The sequence below is a fragment of the Eptatretus burgeri genome, chromosome 11 (assembly GCF_056783735.1).
Source record: "Eptatretus burgeri isolate ZD-2024b chromosome 11, Ebu_testis_v1, whole genome shotgun sequence".
In the NCBI taxonomy this organism is placed as follows: domain Eukaryota; kingdom Metazoa; phylum Chordata; class Myxini; order Myxiniformes; family Myxinidae; genus Eptatretus; species Eptatretus burgeri.
In genome coordinates, this window is record NC_140971.1 from 62670086 (window position 1) to 62692585 (window position 22500).

At 43.0% G+C, this 22500-nt stretch overlaps 2 protein-coding genes across 4 annotated transcripts in view; one reads left to right on the top strand and one right to left on the bottom strand.

The window, feature by feature from the left end:
- The window catches only part of MTFR1L (mitochondrial fission regulator 1 like), an 11584-nt gene extending 280 nt beyond the window's left edge, over positions 1–11304 (top strand). Inside the window, exons 2-6 of one of the 2 annotated variants that reach the window (XM_085846671.1) lie at positions 1245–1366; positions 3887–4017; positions 9499–9698; positions 10105–10312; positions 10443–11304. In XM_085846671.1, the coding sequence (XP_085702797.1) occupies positions 1245–1366; positions 3887–4017; positions 9499–9698; positions 10105–10312; positions 10443–10569 (788 nt within the window). In that variant the 3' untranslated portion in view covers positions 10570–11304. The remainder of the gene's footprint in view (positions 1–1244; positions 1367–3886; positions 4018–9498; positions 9699–10104; positions 10313–10442) is intronic. The other variant, XM_085846672.1, reaches the window with a different exon arrangement.
- The window catches only part of LOC147017220 (high affinity 3',5'-cyclic-AMP phosphodiesterase 7A-like), an 82183-nt gene continuing 70324 nt past the window's right edge, over positions 10642–22500 (bottom strand). For both annotated transcript variants that reach the window (XM_085846670.1, XM_085846669.1), the window contains exons 10-13: positions 18216–18360; positions 17921–18017; positions 17185–17265; positions 10642–13332 (exon numbers count right to left, since the gene is read on the bottom strand). In XM_085846670.1, coding sequence (XP_085702796.1) covers positions 13112–13332; positions 17185–17265; positions 17921–18017; positions 18216–18360 — 544 coding nt within the window. In that variant the 3' untranslated portion in view covers positions 10642–13111. The remainder of the gene's footprint in view (positions 13333–17184; positions 17266–17920; positions 18018–18215; positions 18361–22500) is intronic.

Consider the following 22500-nt stretch of genomic DNA (forward strand, 5'->3'; position numbering starts at 1 on the left):
CATCGTCAAAGGAATGTTGTACCTTCGAGGAGATATTTAAGTTTAAGCTGAAGCTTCTCATGGGTTTATCCTTATTCAAGCTCTACTGGAAATGACCTTGTAGTTGTCAAAAGACTTGATTGTCGTATAAAACTGTGCTCCCTACTCCATCTCTCCCTCCTTCCCTCTCCCTCCTTCCCTTTTCCTCTCCTTCCCTCTCCTCCTCTCCTTTTCTCTCCCCTCTCCTTTTCTCTCCCCTCTCCTTTTCTCTCCCCTCTCCTTTTCTCTCCCCTTTCCTTTTCTCTCTCCCCTCCCCCCTGTCCCTCCTACCCTCTCTCCCTCCTTCCCTCCATCCTCCTTTTCTCTCCCCCTCTCCTTTTCAATCTCTGCTCCCCCCTACCCTCTCTCCCTCCCCCTCCCCTCTCTCCCTCCCCTCCCCTCTCCCTCCCCTCCCCTCTCTCCCTCCCCTCCCTCTCTCTCCCCTCCCATTTTCTTTTTCTCTCCCCTCTCCTTTTCTCTCCCCTCTCCTTTTCTCTCCCCTCTCCTTTTCTCTCCCCTCTCCTTTTCTCTCCCCTCTCCTTTTCTCTCCCCTCTCCTTTTCTCTCCCCTCCCCTCTCTCCCTCCCCTCCCTCTCTCCCTCCCCCTCCTCTCTCTCCCCTCCCATTTTCTTTCCTCTCTCCCTCTCCTTTCTCTCCCCTCTCCTTTTCTCTCCCCTCTCCTTTTCTCTCCTCCTCTCCTTTTCTCTCCCCTCTCCTTTTCTCTCTCCTCTCCTTTTCTCTCTCCTCTCCTTTTCTCTCCCTCTCCTTTTCTCTCCCTCTCCTTTTCCCTCTCTCCCTCCATCCTCCTTTTCAATCCCTCCTTCCCTCCTTCCCCTCTCTCTCTCTCCTCCTCTCTCTCTCTCTCTCTCTCCTCCTCTCTCTCTCCCCCCTCCCCTCTCTCTCTCCCCCTCCCCTCTCTCTCTCCCCTCCCCTCTCTCTCTCCCCCCCCTTCCCTCTCTCTTCCCCCTCCTCTCTCTCTCCCCCTCCCTCTCTCTCTCCCCCTCCCCTCTCTCTCCCCCTCCCCTCTCTCTTCCCCTCCCCTTTTCTTTCCTCTCTCCCCTCTCCTTTTCTCTCCCCACTCCAACTTCCTTCCCTCCCCTCCACATTTTTTCCCCAACTCCCCTTCTTTTCCTCCCGACTCTCTTCCACTTTCACCCTTCCTCCCCCCTCCTTTTCCTTCACCCCTTCCCCCCCCCCACTCTTTTACGGTGTACTTTAAACAGGAAGAAGATGGTGGACATAAAAAGTCTTGTGGACCCTCCAGGAGCATTGTTCGTATGATAGGTTCACACCTTCCGCTCAAACCCGTTCCACGTGCGCATATCCAGGTAGATCCTCTCCAGCAGGAGGTAACTTCTGATGCACAGAAAAACATGTTCCGATCCGAGTGGTGCATGACAGTTCCGGATGCAAATCGGTTGGTTTGGAGAGTTTGCTTTTGGATCGTGTCAGGCCCAAAGTGAAATTACCCAAAAGAGATTTAAGGGTTTCATTATTTATTTATTTTAAACAATCTAAGACCTATTTAGGAGCTTGTATGTAAGACATGCATTTGCACATGTATCTTCAATCCGAACATAATGAACAAATTGAATCGTTATGTAGGATTTGAACCGAGAATCTCAGCATCATCGGCTCCCTGCTCACATGAAAACACCAAAAGGACTAAACTGTAATATTTTAGCCTGAATCTCATACTTCTCAAAAACAATATTTTATCATTGTAAGCTCATTGCTGAAAGTTGTAATCCATTGATTTCATAACTACGCATCTTTTCCTGAGTTTGGTGTGAACAGGTCTTTCTCGGTGCTCTTTCCTTTGTTCAGGGTGCGGGTGATAACTCGCCTACTCTTTGTCAAAAGACATCGTGGGATCCTGAACATCCACCAATGAATGCCAGCATACGATGACTACGCCAACTACCATAATGGTCTCGATAATTCCCAACTTCTTGTCGTGCCAGCGGAGAAAAATATTTGGCCCAACTTTCACGGACCAGCTGAGCACGTTTGACTGAAGATGATTTGGGCAGGGATGTTCAGTTGGTTCAAAGTGCCGGCCATAGCTCGCCTTCTCTTCATAAAATACGCCGTGGTGTCTTTAATGTCCAACATTGTCCATCTTTGTAATGGCAGACTTTGTGCTGCAATGACCTGCATGCAAAGCACCAATCCAGCAGTTTATACTGGGGTCAGGAATTAAACCCACACTGGGCAGCTCAAAGGTAAATGGCCCAAGTCACTACCTCTGCACCACCATGTTGGAAATTCTCTGTGTAACTTGCCATTTTTACACCCAGCGTTATGGAAGTCTCTGTTTTTGGCCGAAAAATTGGTGGCTGCCCCAAAACTGAAATTTCAGTTTTATTTGGGAAACTGGAAGACAGCTTGGTTCGCATTCCCCTTTGAGTACAGGTCTCACGATGCTAGGATACCAACATTCAAATCCCAGCAACTGTTATGTCATATCATTGTTAATGTTAAGGTGCTCTGATGTATACCATGTCCTTGGGGCTTCACCAGGAGCCATAGCCTCTACCGATAGATTATACAGCAAAAATGGTGGAGTGAGGGCAGAAAGAGAAGGGTGGCAACGTGGCAACACAAGACTTCTGTAAGAGAGCGATTCCAAATTAATTTCTGATGTTTTCTGCTTTTACTTTTTCAAATCACAATGGCTTTAAATCACACAGGCTGATCTGTTGTTTGGCCACACACACACACACACACACACACACACACACACACACACACACACACACACACACACACACACACACACACACACACACACACACACACACACACACACACACACACACACACACACACACACACACACACACACACACACACACACACACACACACACACCTTTTAAAGTTGGCACTTATGGATTCAGACAAAATTTGGTGGACAGGTTGGGTGTGTGACAAGGACAAATTGATTAGATTTGTGAAGATCAGGATCCAATAATCTTTTAAATGATTCTTTACCATCGAGATGGTTCCAACAATGATATGAGGCATGATATCTCAAAAAAGTTGTTGACACATGTGGATGAGTTGGCTGGGTGACAAGAACAAGCCGATTCGAATTTGGTTCAGGTCCAGATGCAGATCCTGGTTATCAGTGGGATACAAAACAAACTGATCAGCTTGGCAGAGGTCTGTGCTCAACTGAGTGCCGTTCTGGTTTATTATGATATGGAAAAGCATTCATATATATATATATATATATATATATATATATATATATATATATATATATATATATATATATATTGCTGCTCAAAATGTCATAAAAAGCAAGCTGGAGTACCGAACAAACTGACGCAAACACACGTCCATGTACATGCAAAAGCTGTACAGTACTTTCGATTGCGTGTCCGGGTACGTCAAATAAATCGAACGCATTCTTAATGAAACGTCAATTGGGCTTTGGGGGGGGGGGAACAACTTGTCAAGACTACATTTTTATTTTTTACTTGTGTGGGATTCTTTTCTAACACCTCTATTAATACACCGTACATGCGCAACTCCTGCAGATGGAATTTTGACATCACACCCTTTTTTGTAATGAGTACAATGTGTGGCAATCCTTTGGGTTATGCATTGTTTGTTAGATCTTGTGTCTGTTTTACATCAGTATTGTTGTATGCTTTGGATCTCTATCCTCCTGGAAAGACGCTTCATAGAAACAAGCGATCAATTTTCACAAATGTTCGACATTTTTAGTCTTTTTTTGGCCTTTGCTTACCCCATTAACTCCGAGGAGAGTGAACATGGTTGCAAATTGGCCTCTTTCCTCGGCACATAAAAAAATAACTTTGCCGAATAGGTCGCTGGAGTTATATGTATGTCACGCAGACTCGACTACAGACCATAAAGTCCGATCCTGGATCCTCGGAGAACTACCCAGAACCCGAGTCGGACACACCATCACTGGCTGACGTTCTTTGGATTGTGGATGATGAAGGGGAAACATTTAGCAGGCTCAGGTTTGTCTGGCATTGGTTTTTGGTGGGGGGGGGGGGGTTGGAAACCAGTTGTTGCAAATGGCAAACATTTAGGCGCAATTTACTCTGGATAGGATTTTAAAATCTAAATTGTGGAACAACACAACATATGACCGACATCGCATCGGGCATAGGGATTAGTTCTTTCCACCTCCCCATTAGCAGAGCTAGCAGCAGTTCCCTCAAACTATAGTCATAATTTTCACTAAAAGCTGGTGAGAGTTTAAAATTGCATCTTGTTTCCACTACACCATCTGTAAAATGTTGTTCAAAAGACTTTTTCATTATTGAGCTTAATTTTGAGGCAGGTTTACTTTTGGTAAACTCCTTTAATGAAGCTACTAGTCCTGCGGCAGAGAAGATTGTTGAAGCGTTTGGGCTTGTTTCTTGTTTGTGCACACAGCATTGCTCATGATCTGTTGTACACGTTTTTGCCTGCAGGTGGCACAAGAGGGCATCTTAGTTGTTTGTTTGTGAATGCACAGTTTGGACCGTGATTATATTATCAATTTGGCCCATTGGTTGCATCGATTTCTAGTGGCGTCTGTGCCGCTGATGCACTGCCCCTTCACATTAAGGCGCTGTCACACCTTGACGATTTAGCCAGCGTATATCGACTTATGAAAAATTTGTCTAAAACGCTGGCACACATCGAATACGTTATGGGTAAAGGCACTGTCACACCTTGACGTTTTAGCCAGCAATGGCAACGTATAAAAATGTATGTAATACGTTGGCGTACGCTGAAGTTTTAAGTTTTTTTTTTTTTAAGTTTTGGTCGAATTCATAACGTGTTGGTCGTATGCATAATATATTAGTAATGGGCACAGAACGTTTCGTTGTGTTATAGATAACTTATACCAACGAATGCTTAGCCTGCTGTCGGCGTTCACAACCTATGCTCAATGATAGTTTAACTTAGGCATAGCGCACTGCACGTATCGCTGACGAACTCGTGGCATTCTCTGTTAAAAACCTGCCGCACGCCGATTTAAATCATGACCGCCTGAAAATTGGAAGTGTCAACATCGCAGTCACACCTTGACGATTTAGCCAGCGTATGCCGACCTATGAAAAATGTGTGTAAAACGCTGGGACACGTCGAATACGGTATGGGTAAGTTGTGTATACGTTAGGAGCACACTGAAAAACAATGAAGTACGCTGTCATATTCCGTGGTACATCTAGTACGTCGTGAAATTTCAAGCTTGCTGAAAATTTTACAACGTACTCGAAGTATGGCTCACAAGTTCCGCATACGCTGGCATAAGTTCTCTGCACGCTCCGCGATCCTTAACACACGTCGGACACACGTTACTTGTAAGTTACTCATAAGTCGAAACACGTCGAGGTAATGTTTAGCATACCCGAAACTTAATTTTTAACCTATGAGTAGCGTGCTTTGAACCTATGTGTAACGTATCTCAAACGCATATTGTCGTATGTAGACGAATTTGATTGACGTCTTCCGGACGACCACAGAACTTAATGAACGCGTTTCTAACTTACATCTACCGTATAATGGCGATTTGGCAGCATTTAGGGGAATTGGTATATACAAATAGGCTTCACAAGAGGAACCCGTCAGTGTTCCAGACTCCATGTTGAGTCAATGTCAGTAGTATCAGTAGTAGTAGGTGTGCGTGTCAGTAGTAGGAGTAGTGTTGGTAGTAGTAGTATGTCCATGTCAATAGTAGTAGGTGAGCGTGATGGGGAGGGTGTGGGTGATGATGGATCCTCGTTGCGTCCACGAATCGGATACCACTTTGCACCATTGTTCGATGTTCTTTTCGGCTAATTTTTTTTCTCATTCCCACGATGAACTATTTTTTTGTTTCAGTTTTAAAAGTATTCAAAACGACTTGGACAAATGCATAATGTACTAGTAATGAACACAGACCGCTTCGATAACTTATACATAAGTTATACCAACGATTGATTAGCTTGTTTTCGGCGTCCACAACCTATGCCCAACGATAGTCCAACCACTCTAACGTATGCATAGCGTGACAGCGTATCGTCGACGATTACGTGAGGTTTTCTATTCATAGGCTGCAACTTCACTTTTAATAAATGGCTGTCACTCGCCTATTGTTTTTGGACGCTGGTGCTCGGCAATTGAAATCGTTTCCATTGAACGAGTTAAATCGCTTCCACTGGACTATTGAAATGATTTAATAATAATGCTTGGTTATCCTTGGACCCACTCTGGCTAGCAGCTCGTCGAACATCGCTGGGGGCATTCGCAGGAAGTTGGTGAAGGATGCATGGTCCTCGTTCCGGAGTTCCACCATGAGCTGGTCATATATGCCGTAATGGCGTCGCTTCCCGATCCATCGTCTCACCCGGTTCCTTCTCCTCCGTTCACGTCTTCTTCTCCCGGCTCTATTGGTACGCATCTGGTGCAGTGTCAACTCGATGAGGTCATGTTGATGTTCGAGGACAGGTAGGTATTGTCGTCTCAGCGTTGCCGTATCCTCCATCTCTCGGAATGACATGGACATCTACTCACCATGAAGTCTAAAAAAAAGACGGGTTCTTCCTGCAAAGCCCCTTTTTATCTACCAATTCCCCTAATCGCTGCCAATACGCCATTATACGGTATCTGGAAGTTAGAAACGCGTTCATTAAGTTCTGTTGTCATCCTGAAGACGTCAAATACATCTACGTCTTTTTCAAGTAACGTGTTGCGAAGTGTGAACAACGTTAGTGTAGCGTGCTTACAAAACGTTACTCATAGGTTAGAAATAAGTTTCGGGTACGCTAAACATTACCTCGACGTGTTTCGACTTATGAGTAACTTACAAGTAACATGTATCAACGATCGCATAACGTGCCTACAACTTATGGCCAGCGTAGCGGAACGTGTGAGTCATACGCCGGCATACGTCGTAAAATTTCAAGCATGCAAAAATGAGGACAACCTAAAAGTACAACGTTTAAAGCCAGCGTACTAAGACTTATGGCAGTGTTTTTCAGCGTGGTCTTAACGTATACAAAACATACCCATTACGTATTCGACGTGTGCCAGCGTTTTAGACAAATTTTTCATAAATCGGCATATGCTGGCTAAATCCTCAAGGTGTGACAGTGGCTTAAGTTTTGATAACATTAAGAGCACGCTGAAAAACACTGCCATACATCGTAGTATGCTGGCTTCATCGTTTTACTTTGCGGTTGTCCTAAAATTTTAGCATGCTTGAAATTTTACGACGTATGCCAGCGTATGACTCACATGTTCCGCTACGCTGGCCATAAGTTGTAGGCACGTTATGCGATCGTTGACACACGTCGAGGCACGTTATTTGTAAGTTACTCATAAGTCGAAACACGTCGAGGTAATGCTTAGCGTACCCAAAACTTATTTCTAACCTATGAGTAACATGCTTTGAACCTATGTGTAACATACCTCCAACGCATATTGACGTATGTAGACGTATTTGATTGACGTCTTCCGGGCGACCATAGATCTTACTGAAGTGTTTCTAATTTACAGCTACCGTTTCATGGCGTATTGGCAGCGTTAACAAAACAAAAAAAAAAACAATAACTTCCGATAGTTCGTCACGTGCCGTTAAGTCACGTCCGATTGCCTCTTCAGTATGCTCATGTCTTATTCTTAGTTCCTCCTCTGTGAATATTTTCTGTTTGAGGATATTGTCACGTCGACGTCGAAACTTCAAAGCAAATGTTCGAATATATTTTAAAATTCGTGATAGACTAAAAAAAACAAAACAACAACTTCAGATATTTCGTCACGGAGCCAAGGAGAAAAAAATAAAACGTGCCTTGACGGAGAAAATAAGTTTCAGGTATGCTAAACATTACCTCGACGTGTTTCGATGGATGAGTAACTTATAAGGAACTTGTGTCGACATGTGTCAACAATCGCATATCGTGCCTACAACTTATTCCCAGCGTAGTGGAACGTGTGAGCCATACAGCGAGTACGTCATAAAATTTTCAGCATGCTTGAAATTTCACGACGTACTAGACGTACTACGATGTATGACAGCGTACTTCATCGTTTTTCAGCGTGCTCTTCACGTAAACCAAACTTACCCATAACGTATTCGACTTGTCCCAGCGTTTTAGACACATTTTTCAGAGGTCGGCATGCGCTGGCTAAATCATCAAGGTGTGACTGCGATGTTGACACTTCCAATTCTCAGGCGGTTATGATTTGAATCGGCGAGCGGCAGCTTTTTAATAGGCTACGCCATGTGATCGTCGGCGATACGTGCAGCGCACTATGCCTAAGTTAGACTATCGTTGGGCATAGGTTGTGAACGCCGACAACACGCTAATCATTTGTTGGTATAAGTTATCTATAAGACAACGAAATGTTCTGTGTACGTTACTAATATGTTATGCATACGACCAACTCGTTATGAATACGCCAAAAACTTTTTTAAAAAACAGCAAAATTTCAGCGTACGCCAACGTTTTGCATACATTTTTATACGTTGCCATTGCTGGCTAAATCGTCAAGGTGTGACAGCGCCTTTCGGCTCGGCATTTGTAATTTTCCCCAGGGTACCAGCGATAACTCATCTATGCTTTGTCAAAAGACAACGTGGGATTTAACGTCCACAGATTAATCCTAGCAGACGGGAGACCCAGCTTTGCATCCCTCCGAGTGACGGCACACTCGTCGATTCAACGCCCTTCCTGCGACAGTTTTTGCCAATCAGACAGTTTTTAGTCAAGAATCAAACCCAGACTCAGTAGCTCAAAAGTAAATTAAATTACGTACGATTCTGTATCTCATAAATGGTGAGGGTAATAAAAGTTGCTGCAAAACCTTGTACTTGGAGGGAATGCCAGCCTCATTAAGCAAAACAGTTGTTTGCATATTTAAAACCTGGAACACATGGGGTGTGTTCAGCTTCTGAGCATCTAGCTAGCACTTGCTGAGCCAGCCGTTCCTTATCAATAGTTTTGAATGGAGTACCTGCTTGAGTGCTTCAGCCACTTGGCGAGCATGACGAGAAACTTAACTGAATTTTCCTCGATTACCCTATCCAAAGAGATTCTTTCCAGGTTTCTGGAAGCGTTCCAACCACCCTTACTGGCACTGGTAAACATTAAAGGTAATATCAGGGATTTGTAATAAGCAGCAAAAAAGTTGTTCTTGTAAAGACCATCTTTATCACTTGAGCTTTCCTCCCAACTTATTTGGAACTTTTCAGATTTCTAATTGGAAATGTCTCCTTAACCAAAGCAGCAAGTTGACATTGCTGATTATTTTCTTCTGAAAACAAGTTCCTATGACTGTGTATCCATACATGCGTTTAGTTTGCTGCAAATAGTTTGGTCCAACTTGCAAAATAATTGCTTGTTAAAATGCCAGGACCGCACATGTATGAATATCAAAACGCAAGGCTTCATATTACTCCCTCCAGATTATTGTAGAACCAACTGGTCTACAAGACACTGAACAGGTTGATGGGTTCGCCGCAGGTCTGAGGTCCGTCCGGGCAAGCAAAACCGGCGAGCCAGCTCGATGACTTGCTTACGGAAGGTGTTCTCATCGCCATGCTTTCGTGGGCGGCTCGGAAGTGTGAACATGCCTCTTACGGAAGAGTTCCGGCCACCCTCACTGGAACAAGAGCTGGCAAAGCTGCGTGCACAGATCGCTCTGATCATCGCCGGCAAGGAGGGTGTGTGTCGGAATTTCCTTTTCTCTCTTCTTTGTACGCTGGACGTGGAACCAAATTTGATCGCTTCTGCATTCTAATCTAAATGGATTTCTGATCATCTAGTTTTAATTCATATCGATTGGTGACATTGGCTCCCCCAGTTTGCATGCGGCAGAATCTGTCATTATCAAGTCTTGCTTTAAAGGACAGACTTCAAAAGAGAGCATAAGCTTAATTAGTGTGCAGGGCCTTTTTTGTGCTTGCATCGATCAAATTATTATGACACTTTCTGACAGAATGCATTTTGAAAATTATGCAGATTTACTCCTTTTAATGGCTGCTCATTTTTTTATGTTACTGTCCTAGTTCTGTCAAAACGGGAGTAGTTTTTTGTCAGCTGTATTACTGACGTGTTATGGGTGGGCAGGAATCATCCCAGCTTCAATGCCACTGAGGTGCCCCCCAAACGCTCCAGCGGAATCGAGCGGGCTCTCTTGGCTCATCGGCTCGGACAATCAGAGCGATGACAGCGAAGATGAAGACATGCGGGCTCCGCCAACAAAAGTACCGGGTCCACAGCCCTCAGCAAGCTTCCCATCGCACCTGAATACTGTAGGCCCTCGTGCCCAGACGTGGTGAGCAGTCCTGAGTGAATTACATTGGACATCGTTTGGTTCCATCAAACGTGAGATGCTGCATCATGTCATTAGGCATTCTGTAACAAAAGGGAGTAATGTTTATGAAAGTGATGCCGTATCGTTGCAGGTCATCACGGCAAATCTCTGGCAAGCTGGCACGCGTGGAGGAGTCTGCGAAAGACCCGGTCCAGCTCATCACAAAAGTGGCAAGGCACAAGTTTTCAGCATCTGAGGGAACGAAATCGGAGCAATAAATAGAACCTCGACCCCTCCACACCCCACCTTACACTTCCCCTGTTTAAATTTATAATCACCACATGACAAAGTTTTATTGTATTTAAAATTCCTGTGTGCAAATCCATGCTTTGGTGCAGTGTTGCCGTTTGTCGACTGGCAAAGCTTTAGACGAAGGCAAAGGAAAAAAAACCAAAAAAAAAACCCCTCCTTTGCAATACAAGCTGTGTTGGGAGTTTGGACAGGATCCTTGTTTGTGTGTGCGTGTGTGTGTTGTCATTTCACCTCTTGCTCAGTACCTACAGCAGTATGTTTTGTGCAATAAGAAAAAAAAAACAAAAGAAGCCTCTACTGACAGATTATAGTTCTAGCGGCACGACGCGATGTACAGCGATTTGTGGTATGTGCTCGAATCGTCGAAGCGAGTACTATGTGACCTCCGGTAATGTTACAAAATGCCACACATGCATTCTCATTTCCTGTACCCATCAATGTTACTGTTTGAATGTATATAATCCATCACAAAAGAAAAGTTTTTTTTTTTCAATGTGTTTTTAATTTCATTCAATAAAAATCACCTGTCAGTATAACAATTGAAAACAAGGTTACCCAGCATGCCCAAAGGGCACATCGTCCACAATAAGTACATTTTATACAGTTCTTTACCCCAATCAAAGTTAAGTGGAATTCTAGCAAACAAACAAAAAAAAAAAACCCCAAAGGTTAGAGATTTTTAAAATCAAGAGACTTTTCCATGTATGCATAGGTTAAAGAAAATAATGGCCAGATGTATTCGCAGAGAGTTTCTGAATTGTCTCGCCTTTTCGGTTTCAAACTGGGACGGTGGGGTATAAGGAGAAGATGCTGATTCGGTGTTCAATCATTTTGCAATGAAAACGGTCTCGGATGGTGCCTTGCTCGATAAACAACAAAACTAGCTAAACTGTGACTTTTCAACTCATTCCGCAGCAATGTGATGAACACTTATCCCGAGGCAATACTGCATTTCAAATTCGAAACAAGTTAAGTCAGGGTAAATAAGAATGCTGGGATTTCTAACCTCTAACCTTCATGCTTTAAGGCTGATATAACCAGTCCTATCACTTAAATTATATAAAATAGTAAGAACCCACTCCGCTCCTAAATGTACTACGCTAAAGTACCAAAAAAGGGAATTGGCAAAAGGCTGTAAAGTTTGAACTCTACCCAAACAAGGAGAAAAGCTCTTTTTTTGTAGAAATACAACGGCTCCCTTTTATTTATTTATTTATTCCCACCCCAGCACCCCCCCCCCCACATACACACACACACACACACACACACACACACACACACACACACACACACACACACACACACACACACACACACACACACACACACACACACACACACACACACACACACACGAGCCCAGTTTGCGCCCGTCCATCTGCAATGACCGCTCCTGACAATACTGTAAGGGCAAGGAGTGCATGAATACATCTTATTTACATCCAACGAACGCGAAGCTTTTCTAAGACATGGAATACACCGACATCATGCATCGCTTTGAGCAGTGTCGGCGAAGTTCCTGCGCCGTGGCCTACCCCTTATATGGCCGTCCCAAGACAGTTTGCACGTACCTCCATTTTGTACCTGAGGGATTTTGTACCGATGGCTCAACATAGCCATTTAACTCAAGTTTGTCCACCAGGAAGCTTCACCGCACACACGTGCAGAATGATCTATGAATCTGGGCCAAACGTGTATTAAAAAAAAAGAAAAAAAAGGCTACGCTTTAGCCTTGAAGAGAAACTGCCCGGAAGGAAGAAGGAAACGTCATCCATCGTTGCGAATAAAGCCGGAATCGAGAGGAGAGCAGAAAGATTTCGACTTAACACTTAAAATATTTTGCAAAGCAACTTCATAAGAGATATTTTGACTCCAGAAACAACAAAAATAAATAGGCGTAAAGACCCAATATCCCTGCTTGAACATCCACACATGAGGAGATTTGCATTGAAAGGAGGGAAGCGCACAATGTTCACAGCATTTCCTCTGTACAGAGCTATCATTGTGCCGGGCTCGGCTCGGCGTAAAAGTAAAAACGAAAAGCCTCAAAATACCATTTTCAAGCAAGCAAATCTGAGGTAAGCCTGATGGTGAATGTCAATCCACAAGAACATTTTTCAAGTTTCTCACATCGCGATTTGTTTCTTTCCTTTTTAAGAATTTCTTTTATTTCCGCGTAAAAGGAAGAAAAAAAAAAGTAGTCCTCCATCACAAAAGTAAACCTTGCAGTAGTTTCTGAATTGGGAGTGTAATGAGTCTTACGGGAGATGAATGATTTTGGAAGGCTGTGGCAAGAAGGTTATAAGTCTCGTGATGCAAGAGCGATGCTGAATTTTTGCTTTAAAAATTTTTTTTAAAACAACGACAAGGCAACAAGGTCAGCACACCAAGGATATCTTGCTGAGAAGCAACTCTCTTACTACTTTAACCCTCCCCCAACCCAGTCATCAGTAGAGCAGGTCAACAGGACGTAACAATTGGGTTGACGAGTTCCATCTGCATTGAAATTTAGAGTGACGAAAAAAGTTGGACCTTCTCATCTTCGTCATCGTTGTCTGTGTCCTCATCACTTCTGTGTCCTTCAGCCATAGGTGTCGCCTGATTCTGCAAGCTGCACCAACTGGCTTTGTTCAGGCGCATATGCGCAAGCATGGTACGTGAGAGCAGTGTATACCCTGTGAACCGTGCCCACTCCACGAACAACGGTTCCACCACGTAGGTCATGAAATCTTTGTAAAGGGAGGAATGGGGAGTGGGGGTGAAAATATAAAGGGAGAAACTCAGAAGTGTGTGAGAATTTGTCATCCTGTGAGATGTCAACAGCAACAAAGGGCCAATTCCCTTTAGTTTATAAGCAACTGTGTTCACAAGCTCTTGCTGGTAAAATGCAATTAAACAAATGTAATACGTGTTCAGAAAAAAATGTCATCAGCTCTGGGCTGAGTCAAAAGAACAAGCTGAGGTTCACGTTCTGAATATCCAACACCCTTCATAATGAATTATCCAGGTGATATGAGACATATCTCGATCTACTTTTTAAAGGGCAATGGGGGTCAGAGCAACAGACAGATCACATGACTTAGCTAGAAGGGCACTTGGTTGAGCGCATACCTCCGCCACTCAATGCCTGATCGACGAGAACATATTGAGCCCAATACATTTTCAAATATCATGCTATATATAGTTTTTGGCTCGATCTCTCAATGGTGAAGAATCACTTTAAAAAAAAATCAAATAATTCTCGTTTCCAGATCCGGATTCGGATCTTCACTGAAATTGAATCAATTTGTCCTTGTCACATACGCAACCTGTCCACCAAATTTCATCCGAATCCGTTCACAACTTTTTGAGATATCCTGCACACAAACGAACAGACAAAGTGGTGAAAACACCTTCGGTGGCGGAGGTAATCAGACCACTGCTTACTGCAGGTTACCTTTTAACGAGGAGAAAAATGATGCCCAATTTCAAGTTTTGGCTCAACACTTAGGCTGGGCAATATTGATAATTTTTGCTTGTTTATCATCATCCCCTAAAATATTGATGAACTCGCAATATATTGACATTGCGCAATCGCTTATGCTAATGCAGTGCGACCACCCAGCAGCGATAGCTGGTGCTTGGTGGGAGTTGGTGGGGGGGGGGTTCACACTATCGGTGTTTATATAACCCCAATGATGACCCACTGCGTAATAGCTCAAATAGGTATAGCTGTTTATCATCATGTAATCTGTCCTGAAATTGATGTGAACACTTTTGTGTGCTCTCATTGAAAGCAGTGTTTGTGTCTTCGTCATACAAAAACAACATCATAATGGGTATTTCTGAACATTAATCACCCTTTTGAAGAGTGGCGAAGAAGTCGCTGTGACTGAAATCAGACTTCATCTATACTGTATGTTTAAGCAGCTGGATTTATCCATACCTGTCGCACTCTATTATTTGTAGTGGGGCAGATAACAGCAATTTTTGAGAGGAATCATGCAAATGATGATACAAGCATCAAATTTGGCACATTTGTTCTCCAGGGGATTCCAATCAAATCTGCCTGATTGGCCATTTGAAAATCCAAATTTTGAAAAATTTGAAAAAAAAAAAAAAAAAAACTTCTAAAAAGTCAAGATCACGAATCAATGTTGGATGCTGGCTGAGATTGGTGAATGTTTCAGAAACATCATCAAAGACGTTCCAAGTCTGCCATGCAGTTTTCTTCCCTTTATCGCGGAAGGCAGACACGACGTCACATCCAGTGAACGCATGGAAGTATGGGATCCCTCTAGCTTTCTCAGGCCCTATTGCAGAAACTACCTCATGGACTGGAATCCATCGTGCCTTGGCTCCTTGGCCAAAGGCAATCCACATGTTCTCAAGACCTAGTTCCTCTAAGGATGGCAGTGCAGATATTGCTATGACTAGTACGTCCGTGTAATTAGCCTGAATGATAACGGACTTGCTACCATCCGTCGTTACATCCGTGGCGTGTACAAATATTCGAGTGTCAGCTTATTCATGACAACATGGAGACACAGCATCCAGTGACTTCCTTGTGTTGCTAATGGCATCTTCTCCTTTTGTGACAATGACTGTGCTTGTCGTCTGTGCTTCACACATCTTTTCCGCAAGGAAGTGAAACAGCTCAGTCTTGTTGCTGTCATCTCGAAGAAAGCTTCTCCAGTTACTTGGGGTCTTACTGGTTCCTGTCACTCTTCTTCTGATTCCTTGCCCCCTTTTCGACCTTGCCTCGGACTTCAGATTTGACTTCTTGTACACATCAAACGCTACGTCCACCCTCTCGTACCTGGCACCATAGGATTCCACCTTTGGGAAGATGTCTTTTTAGCATAGTCATCAAATATCTTTGAAGTGCATGGAGGTAGGGCATTGATAAGTGCTGAGCCAACAATGATGACTGCATCTCCCCTTGGTTCTCTGTCTGGGATGTTCACTTGCGCTTCAAGAATTTCAGCCAGCTGTGACTACTTTTTTTTTTTGAAGTTTTTTTTTTTTGGTCAAATTTTTCAAAATTTGGATTTTCAAATGGCCAATTGGGCAGATTTGATTAGAAAGCCCTGCAGAACAGAAATGCCAAATTTGATGCTTGTATCACAATTTGCACGATTTTCTACTATCTACTACACTATTGGGACATCATTACATCTGACGCTGCGCTCAACCTCTACGGACGTGTACGTCATCCCGGCATCCAGCACTCAACCACCCCTGTGCTCATCTATTTTTTTTTAAGTTTTTTTCTTTGTTTATGATGGGTGGCATGGGGGGGGATGAAATGTGCATTGACCGTGATAGGGGAGGGGCAATCGGTGTTGTGTTTGACAATGATGTTTGGCGCTTTGAGGGCAGCATGTACGTGAGCTGCCCTTGGGGCAGCGCTTTTTGTATGCGTGCTTTGCCGTCTTGATAAAAGCTCCCCTGCACGGGTTCTGAGTTGGAGTTCAGATGTGAATGTCCTGGTGCAAATTGTGTCTCTCCTCCTCAGGCACAGGCTCAGGATTCTCAAGAAAAGACCCTGATGATGAGGCAGGAGAACTGGCAACTGAGATGGGACAAAGTTTTCTCACCATTCACATGAGAATCAAGAGGAAATGATGTTGCGTATATCTTGTTTTTCTTTGTACTCGAACTCTCGTGTTCTGATAAAATGAACCCTTCATGTCGATCTTCTTCCAAAATCAATGAAAATAGGTCTCCTTCTTCACTTTACGATACCGCACACCACATTTTCCATTATCGAATGTGCAGATTATATCATCGACTATGAAAAGTCGCGTTGGCCATTGATATTTTTTCAATATCGTTATCTAGCCGATAATATTAAGATATCGCCCAGCCCGACTCAACACTGTAAACAACCACCTTCATAGAAGGTAGTCATGGAATAAGGAATTAGCCACCATTTTTAGCCAGAGGTTCCTCAAGTACCTCCTATTGGAGGATTGAACATTAAAATAAAAAGTCAAACAAATCCTTGTGCTCAAGAAAGGTCCTCCAACAAACACATGAGGTGGTTCAAGGCTGACAATTTGATTCATAAATGGAGTTTTTACAGAGCTCATACAACTTGGTGTTAGCCTGGGCTGAAGGTTTGGAACGCTCAAAGCACTCAATAGCTTATCTACATGTTTCCAAGAGGTGGCGATCTAATCACTTGTTTTACGTTTTTAACATTTGAGATGGAAAAAAGAGCTAACTAGTGTGTGTGTGTGTGTGTGTGTGTGTGTGTGTGTGTGTGTGTGTGTGTGTGTGTGTGTGTGTGTGTGCACGCATCTATATATGTACCATATATCGGCAGTCGATCTAACAACCTCCTGGATATGGTAGTTTGGAAGAAAACCGAGGCAGCAGTTAAAATCAGTACCAAAAGTATGGCTCCTTACAATGTTCGGCCATTTGTCCAAATTTAAAAACAAAATATCCTTCCTCCACCTCCCCCTTCTTTAACTTTCATTTTGAAGAAATGTGATCAAGTATCAAGACATCATACATGCACAAACAGTTTATACAGTTTACGTGTTTATACAAACTCATTTATGTGCTGAACTGTGCACGCTGATAAAACTTACTGATCTGGATATTTGGGACGTTTTGAGTGCTCCGGTCACACAGGGGACTCACATCCACATTATATTTCTTTTCCAGATCACCTGTTGGGAGCAGGAACAAAAGGATGATAATATAAAAAATAAAAACTAGAAGGGCACTTGGTAGTGCGCAAACCTCTGCCACGCAATGTCTGATCTACGCGAACATATATGGCCCAATACATTTTTGAAATATCATGCTATACAGTACTATATCGTTTTTAGCCTAATCTCTCAATGGTGCAGAATCACTTTAAAAATTGGAGTCGTATCCAGATCCGGATTCAGATCTTCACCAACATCAAATCAATTAGTCCTTGCCAATACACCCAATGTGTCCACCAAGTAGCATCCGAATCCGTCCACAAATTTTTGAGATATCGTGTTAAATATCGTTTTAGCCCAATCTTAATCTCAATGGTGAAGAATCACTAAAAAAAAATTATCAGATCCGCATCCGGATCTTCACCAAAATCTAATCAGTTCGTCTTTGTCACACACCCAACCTGTCCACAACTTTTTGAGATATCATGCACACAAACAAACAGACAGACAGAAAGGGGTGAAAGCATAACGTCCTTCACCTTTGGTGGTGAAGGTAAAAAAAAAATCAGTTTCTCCTTGTCACAATTGCTTCACAGTACCCCCCCCCCCCCTTCCTGGTTTTGTTTGTACCCTTGCCACTCTACGTGCTTGTCAGGTTCACCATACTACTCACCCTGATTGAAGAACTCCTCACAAACACGCTCGCTCCAGCGTTTACTGATATTCCACATCCGACATGGGTTGCAGATGTCTGCACATTTGAGGGCAATCTGTGCGATGGATGCAAAGTGCAGAATAAAATTCTCAGAAAAGAAAAAAGGTTGTTTACACACAAGCACAAAATATCGCTTTGAAGTTTTCCCAATTCCCGGTGCAATCCCTGCACAACATGGTTTTTGTGACCCACAAACAGGCTGAGTAATAGTTTCTCAACTGAACCCAGAAAGTTCGGACGTAATGAAACACACCTGCAGCACCAAATGGCGGTGCTTCACATTGGCCAAGGAAAGGTCGTTAGAATCCAGGTGAGAACGAAAGCTGCTCAAATAGTCGTTTTGCCGAGTGATGTCAGTCGCAAGGATAAGTGATCCCAGGTCGGTCTCAAATTGATGTCTGCAATGGTAGTTGCCACTCGGTTATATTCAGTTTGAGTATTCAGGTATCATCTTGTTAAAGCTCTGACATCACTTAATGCAGTATAACAAACTAGTATGCCAACCGTTCAGCGAAAGCTCTCACGTATCAAATGTATTTTGCTGGAAAATTTAATGTGTTCTGATAAACTTGAATCTTTGTTATCGTATGTTTTTGAAAATGTTTCGTTTTAAAATCTTTTTATTCAGGAAGGAAGATAGGCTTGTTCATGAACGCTTATTTAAACACTGTACTTTCAAAAGCAAGAGAACCGTTGCAAGGAATGTCTTTAAAACATGACTGGGATTGAAAACTTGTACATCACGTGGGGTGGCCAGCTTATATGATTTAAAAACCACTTGTAGAAATTACTGAACATATGTATATGTATTGGTGATACATACAGTGGTGTGCAAACGTATTCACCCTCCCTCCAAAATTTTCACATTTCGATGTCACCTGAGCTTATTTCATGATGCTTTCAAATCAAACTAAACATAATATGGAGTTTTCACAAACTAGTCTTAAGTGATAACACTAAAAAAAAAATGTTGAGAAAATGTGAATAAGTTCGATTAAGAGAAAATCAGATAATTCTTTGCTGCATAAGTATTCAAACCCTTTGCCTAATTAACTATAAATCACTTCAAGAGCAAATTATTTGTTTGAAAGGTTACAAAATAAGTGTAATCGGTTTCACCTGTATGCAATCAGTGGTTTAACTTAAAAATTAATCTCCCCCACTTATCCAAGGAGGTTTAAGGTGCAACTCACTTGGTCAACCAACAAGGCAACACATGAAGACCAAGTTTTTGAAAGAAGTCAGACATAAAGTGGTGGAGAAGCACCATTCAGGAGAGGGTTATAAGGAGATTTCAACGTCACTCATTATCGCTTTGAGTATGGTAAATCCATCATTAAGAAGTGGAAGACGTATCATACCACCCAAGCTCTACCCAGATCAGGTTATCCAAACAATATCTCATTCCCTTCACAAAGCTGGCCTGCATGGACAGGTGGCAAGAAAGAAGTGATTACTGAAAAAGACATCTAAAAGCTCGTACGGAGTTTGCGAAAAAGCATCTTAATGATACTGCAGGAATGTAGAAAAAAGTTTTGTGGTCAGACGAGACTAAAATTGAACTTTTTGGTTGAAATTCAGTGTTACATCTGATGCAAGCCAAACACTGCACATCACCAAGCCAACACCATCCCTACGGTTAAGCATGGTGGTGGTAGCATCATGTTATGCAGCTGCTTTTCATCAGCAGTGACTGGCAAGCTTGTCAGGATAGAATGGACAATGTACGGAGCAAAGTACAGGAGAATCCTTGATGAAAACCTGCTCGAGTCAGCCATGAATGTGAAACTGGGTCAGAGATTTACATATCAGCGGGACAATAATCAGAAACACAAAGCTAAAGCCACATAACAATGGAGTGGCTAAATAAGAAAAAAAAATGTTCTTGAGTGGCCCAGTCAAAGCCCTGATTCAACCAGATTGAACATTTGTGGCGAGACTTGAAGATTGCAGTCCATCAATGATCTCTGTCAAACTTGGCAGAACAAGAGAAATTTTCACCTGAAGAATGGGCAAAGATTTCACAATCTCACTGTGTCAAGTTGGTGGAGACCTACCGAAGAATACTCATATGGCAGTCATTGCTGCAAAAGGTGCTTCCACCAACTACTGACCTCAGGGGCTGAATACTTTTAGAGCCAGTGAATTTTGATTTGTACGTATATTTCGCAATGCTAACGGCAACAACGGCATGTCGGCCAGCGTTTAGGCTGCCGGCAGCGCGAATAGCAACAACACCAATCACACGTCGGCCAGTGTGGAGACCGCTAGCAGTACTAACAGCAACCATAACAGCATGTTGGCCAGCATAGAGGCTGCCTGCAGTGCTAACAGCAGCAACATCAACAACAACAACAGCAATACGGCAGAGCCAACGGCACCAACATACATGACATGACGGCATGCAGTGCGGCGAGATATTTTTCTACTCTGTGAATGGCAGCAAAACAACCGGTATCAATACTCACAACGACGTTGCCCCATCATTAACAACAAAAACAACAATACGTCATTTTGCCAAAAATGCAGCCTCAACGACAGCAAGTCACGGTGGTGCCGGTAGATTTATTGTGACATTTGCTCGAATTGGTTTCATCTTCACTGTGTGAAACTCACCAGAAGGTAAATGGATTAATTGAATACTGGGAATGGCCCATGCTGCAGGCAGAAGGTTTCCTCAGTGAACACCACAAATCAATCCAGTATGCAACCAAAAATCCACCCCCCCCCCCAAGTGTTTCTATTTTGAAGCATGTTCCGAAATCATCTAGAATCCAAGTAGCAAAAGTTCCCACGGATATACTTAGCAATGCCATTAATGAAAACTCCTCAGAGGCTTGGGAAAAACTTTTTTCTTTCCCAAGAGCTTGCCTTGCTAGCGCCGGCCATGGCAGAAAAAAAAAAGGAAAATCGACATCACTGGCCTCTGTTGTAAATCAACAAATTTGCATTTCCTCTTCTCACGGTGCCGCTTCCAAAGCACTTCCGTTGAATGGCCATTCAAATACAAAGTGGAAATTGTCCACTCGATCAATTGCATCACCAGTTTCACCTCCGATTTTGGTGCGGGACATTGGAGAGGGGGTTGGTGAGGATAGTTTTATCAGATGCATCGATCACAGAACCGTCACTTGACGTGGTACGGAAACTGCAAGATAAGCATCTGGAATCTCACGCCGATTCGTCACTGCCACCTCCACCTTCTCGGGGAGATATCTCGACAAGCATGGCCGTCGCAGACAGGGCCAATAAGAGCCATTTTTTTATTTTAAAAAAGTTTTAAAATGGTTCCGTGGTATACTTGGACAGGTTTGGTGGTACCAAGACCTGAAAGACCAGACAGCTGAGTCCGTCGATGATATGACAATTAACTTTTGGATGCAATTGTGAAGACCAGTAAAAATATCATTTTGTGTGGCAACATGCCAGAAAATGTGCGTGTATTCTTCTTTGGGGCTACTCTCTTGACACTGTCCAAACTGGATGGTGGTATAAGGCCAATTGCAATTGGAATATCGTAGAAATACCTCACGAGCAAAGTGTGCATAAACAAATTGTCCACCATTTGCTCTACAAATTTTTTACTCACTCACCATTTGGGCATCGGTCTACCTTCGAGGGCAGAAGTGGCCACACACACATGTAGAAGATTCATCAGCCACTCCCAATTGAAAGGAAAAGCCATAAATATCGATTTCAAGAATGCGTTCAACATGATTTGGCGTGATGTTGTTGTTGTTGTTTTTTTGTTTTTTTTTAATCAACAAAGACACTCACTTCCCCTCTCAACTTTGTTTGGCAAGCATACTCCAAACAATCAACTTTGCACTTCAGGGATCTTCTGTTGAGTTTGATGGAAGGCGTGCAGCAGGGCTATCCTCGAGGCCCTCTTCTCTTCTCCTTGGGCATTCTAGACCTTATCAACAACTGTGCCAGCGAGTTTGATGTTTGGATGACGGAACCCTGGGTGAGAATGGTACAACCGTGATTTGGATGCCCATGACGATTTGTTTTTGCTAAAAAAAAAAATAATAAAAATAATAATAATAATAATACTGCTTCGCAATTCTGAAATTGTTCTTCTTGCGGACAACTCCATCCTTTGTAGCAACATGCTTTTCTTCTTTGCTTTGGAACTAAAACAAAGCCTTGGAAAGTGTTTTGAATACTGAGCAGTTAGAATCAAGGCGGACACAGTGTTTGCTGCCAACAAATAACCGTGGCATAGATGTCAGATTTGCTTCGGATTTGTCCCCTGACAGCTTTTCTTTCTTCCGCCAATACTTATAAACTACCGGTTGATGCTTTATTACCACATAATATTATTTCTCAGGATGATTATTCTGATTTGACAGGCATCCGCATATAGTGGATGGAAAAAGCAGGTGTTGGCATTTGCGGGACCCAGCCAAAACATCCAGCTCATTTGCATGGGACACTCCTTTGTGTATTTGATCAGTTGAAACCCTGCTCTCTTGTTCATCCTCAGAACTAGAACAGGCGAGGCTGCTAGCAACAGCTTCTGAACATTCAGCAGA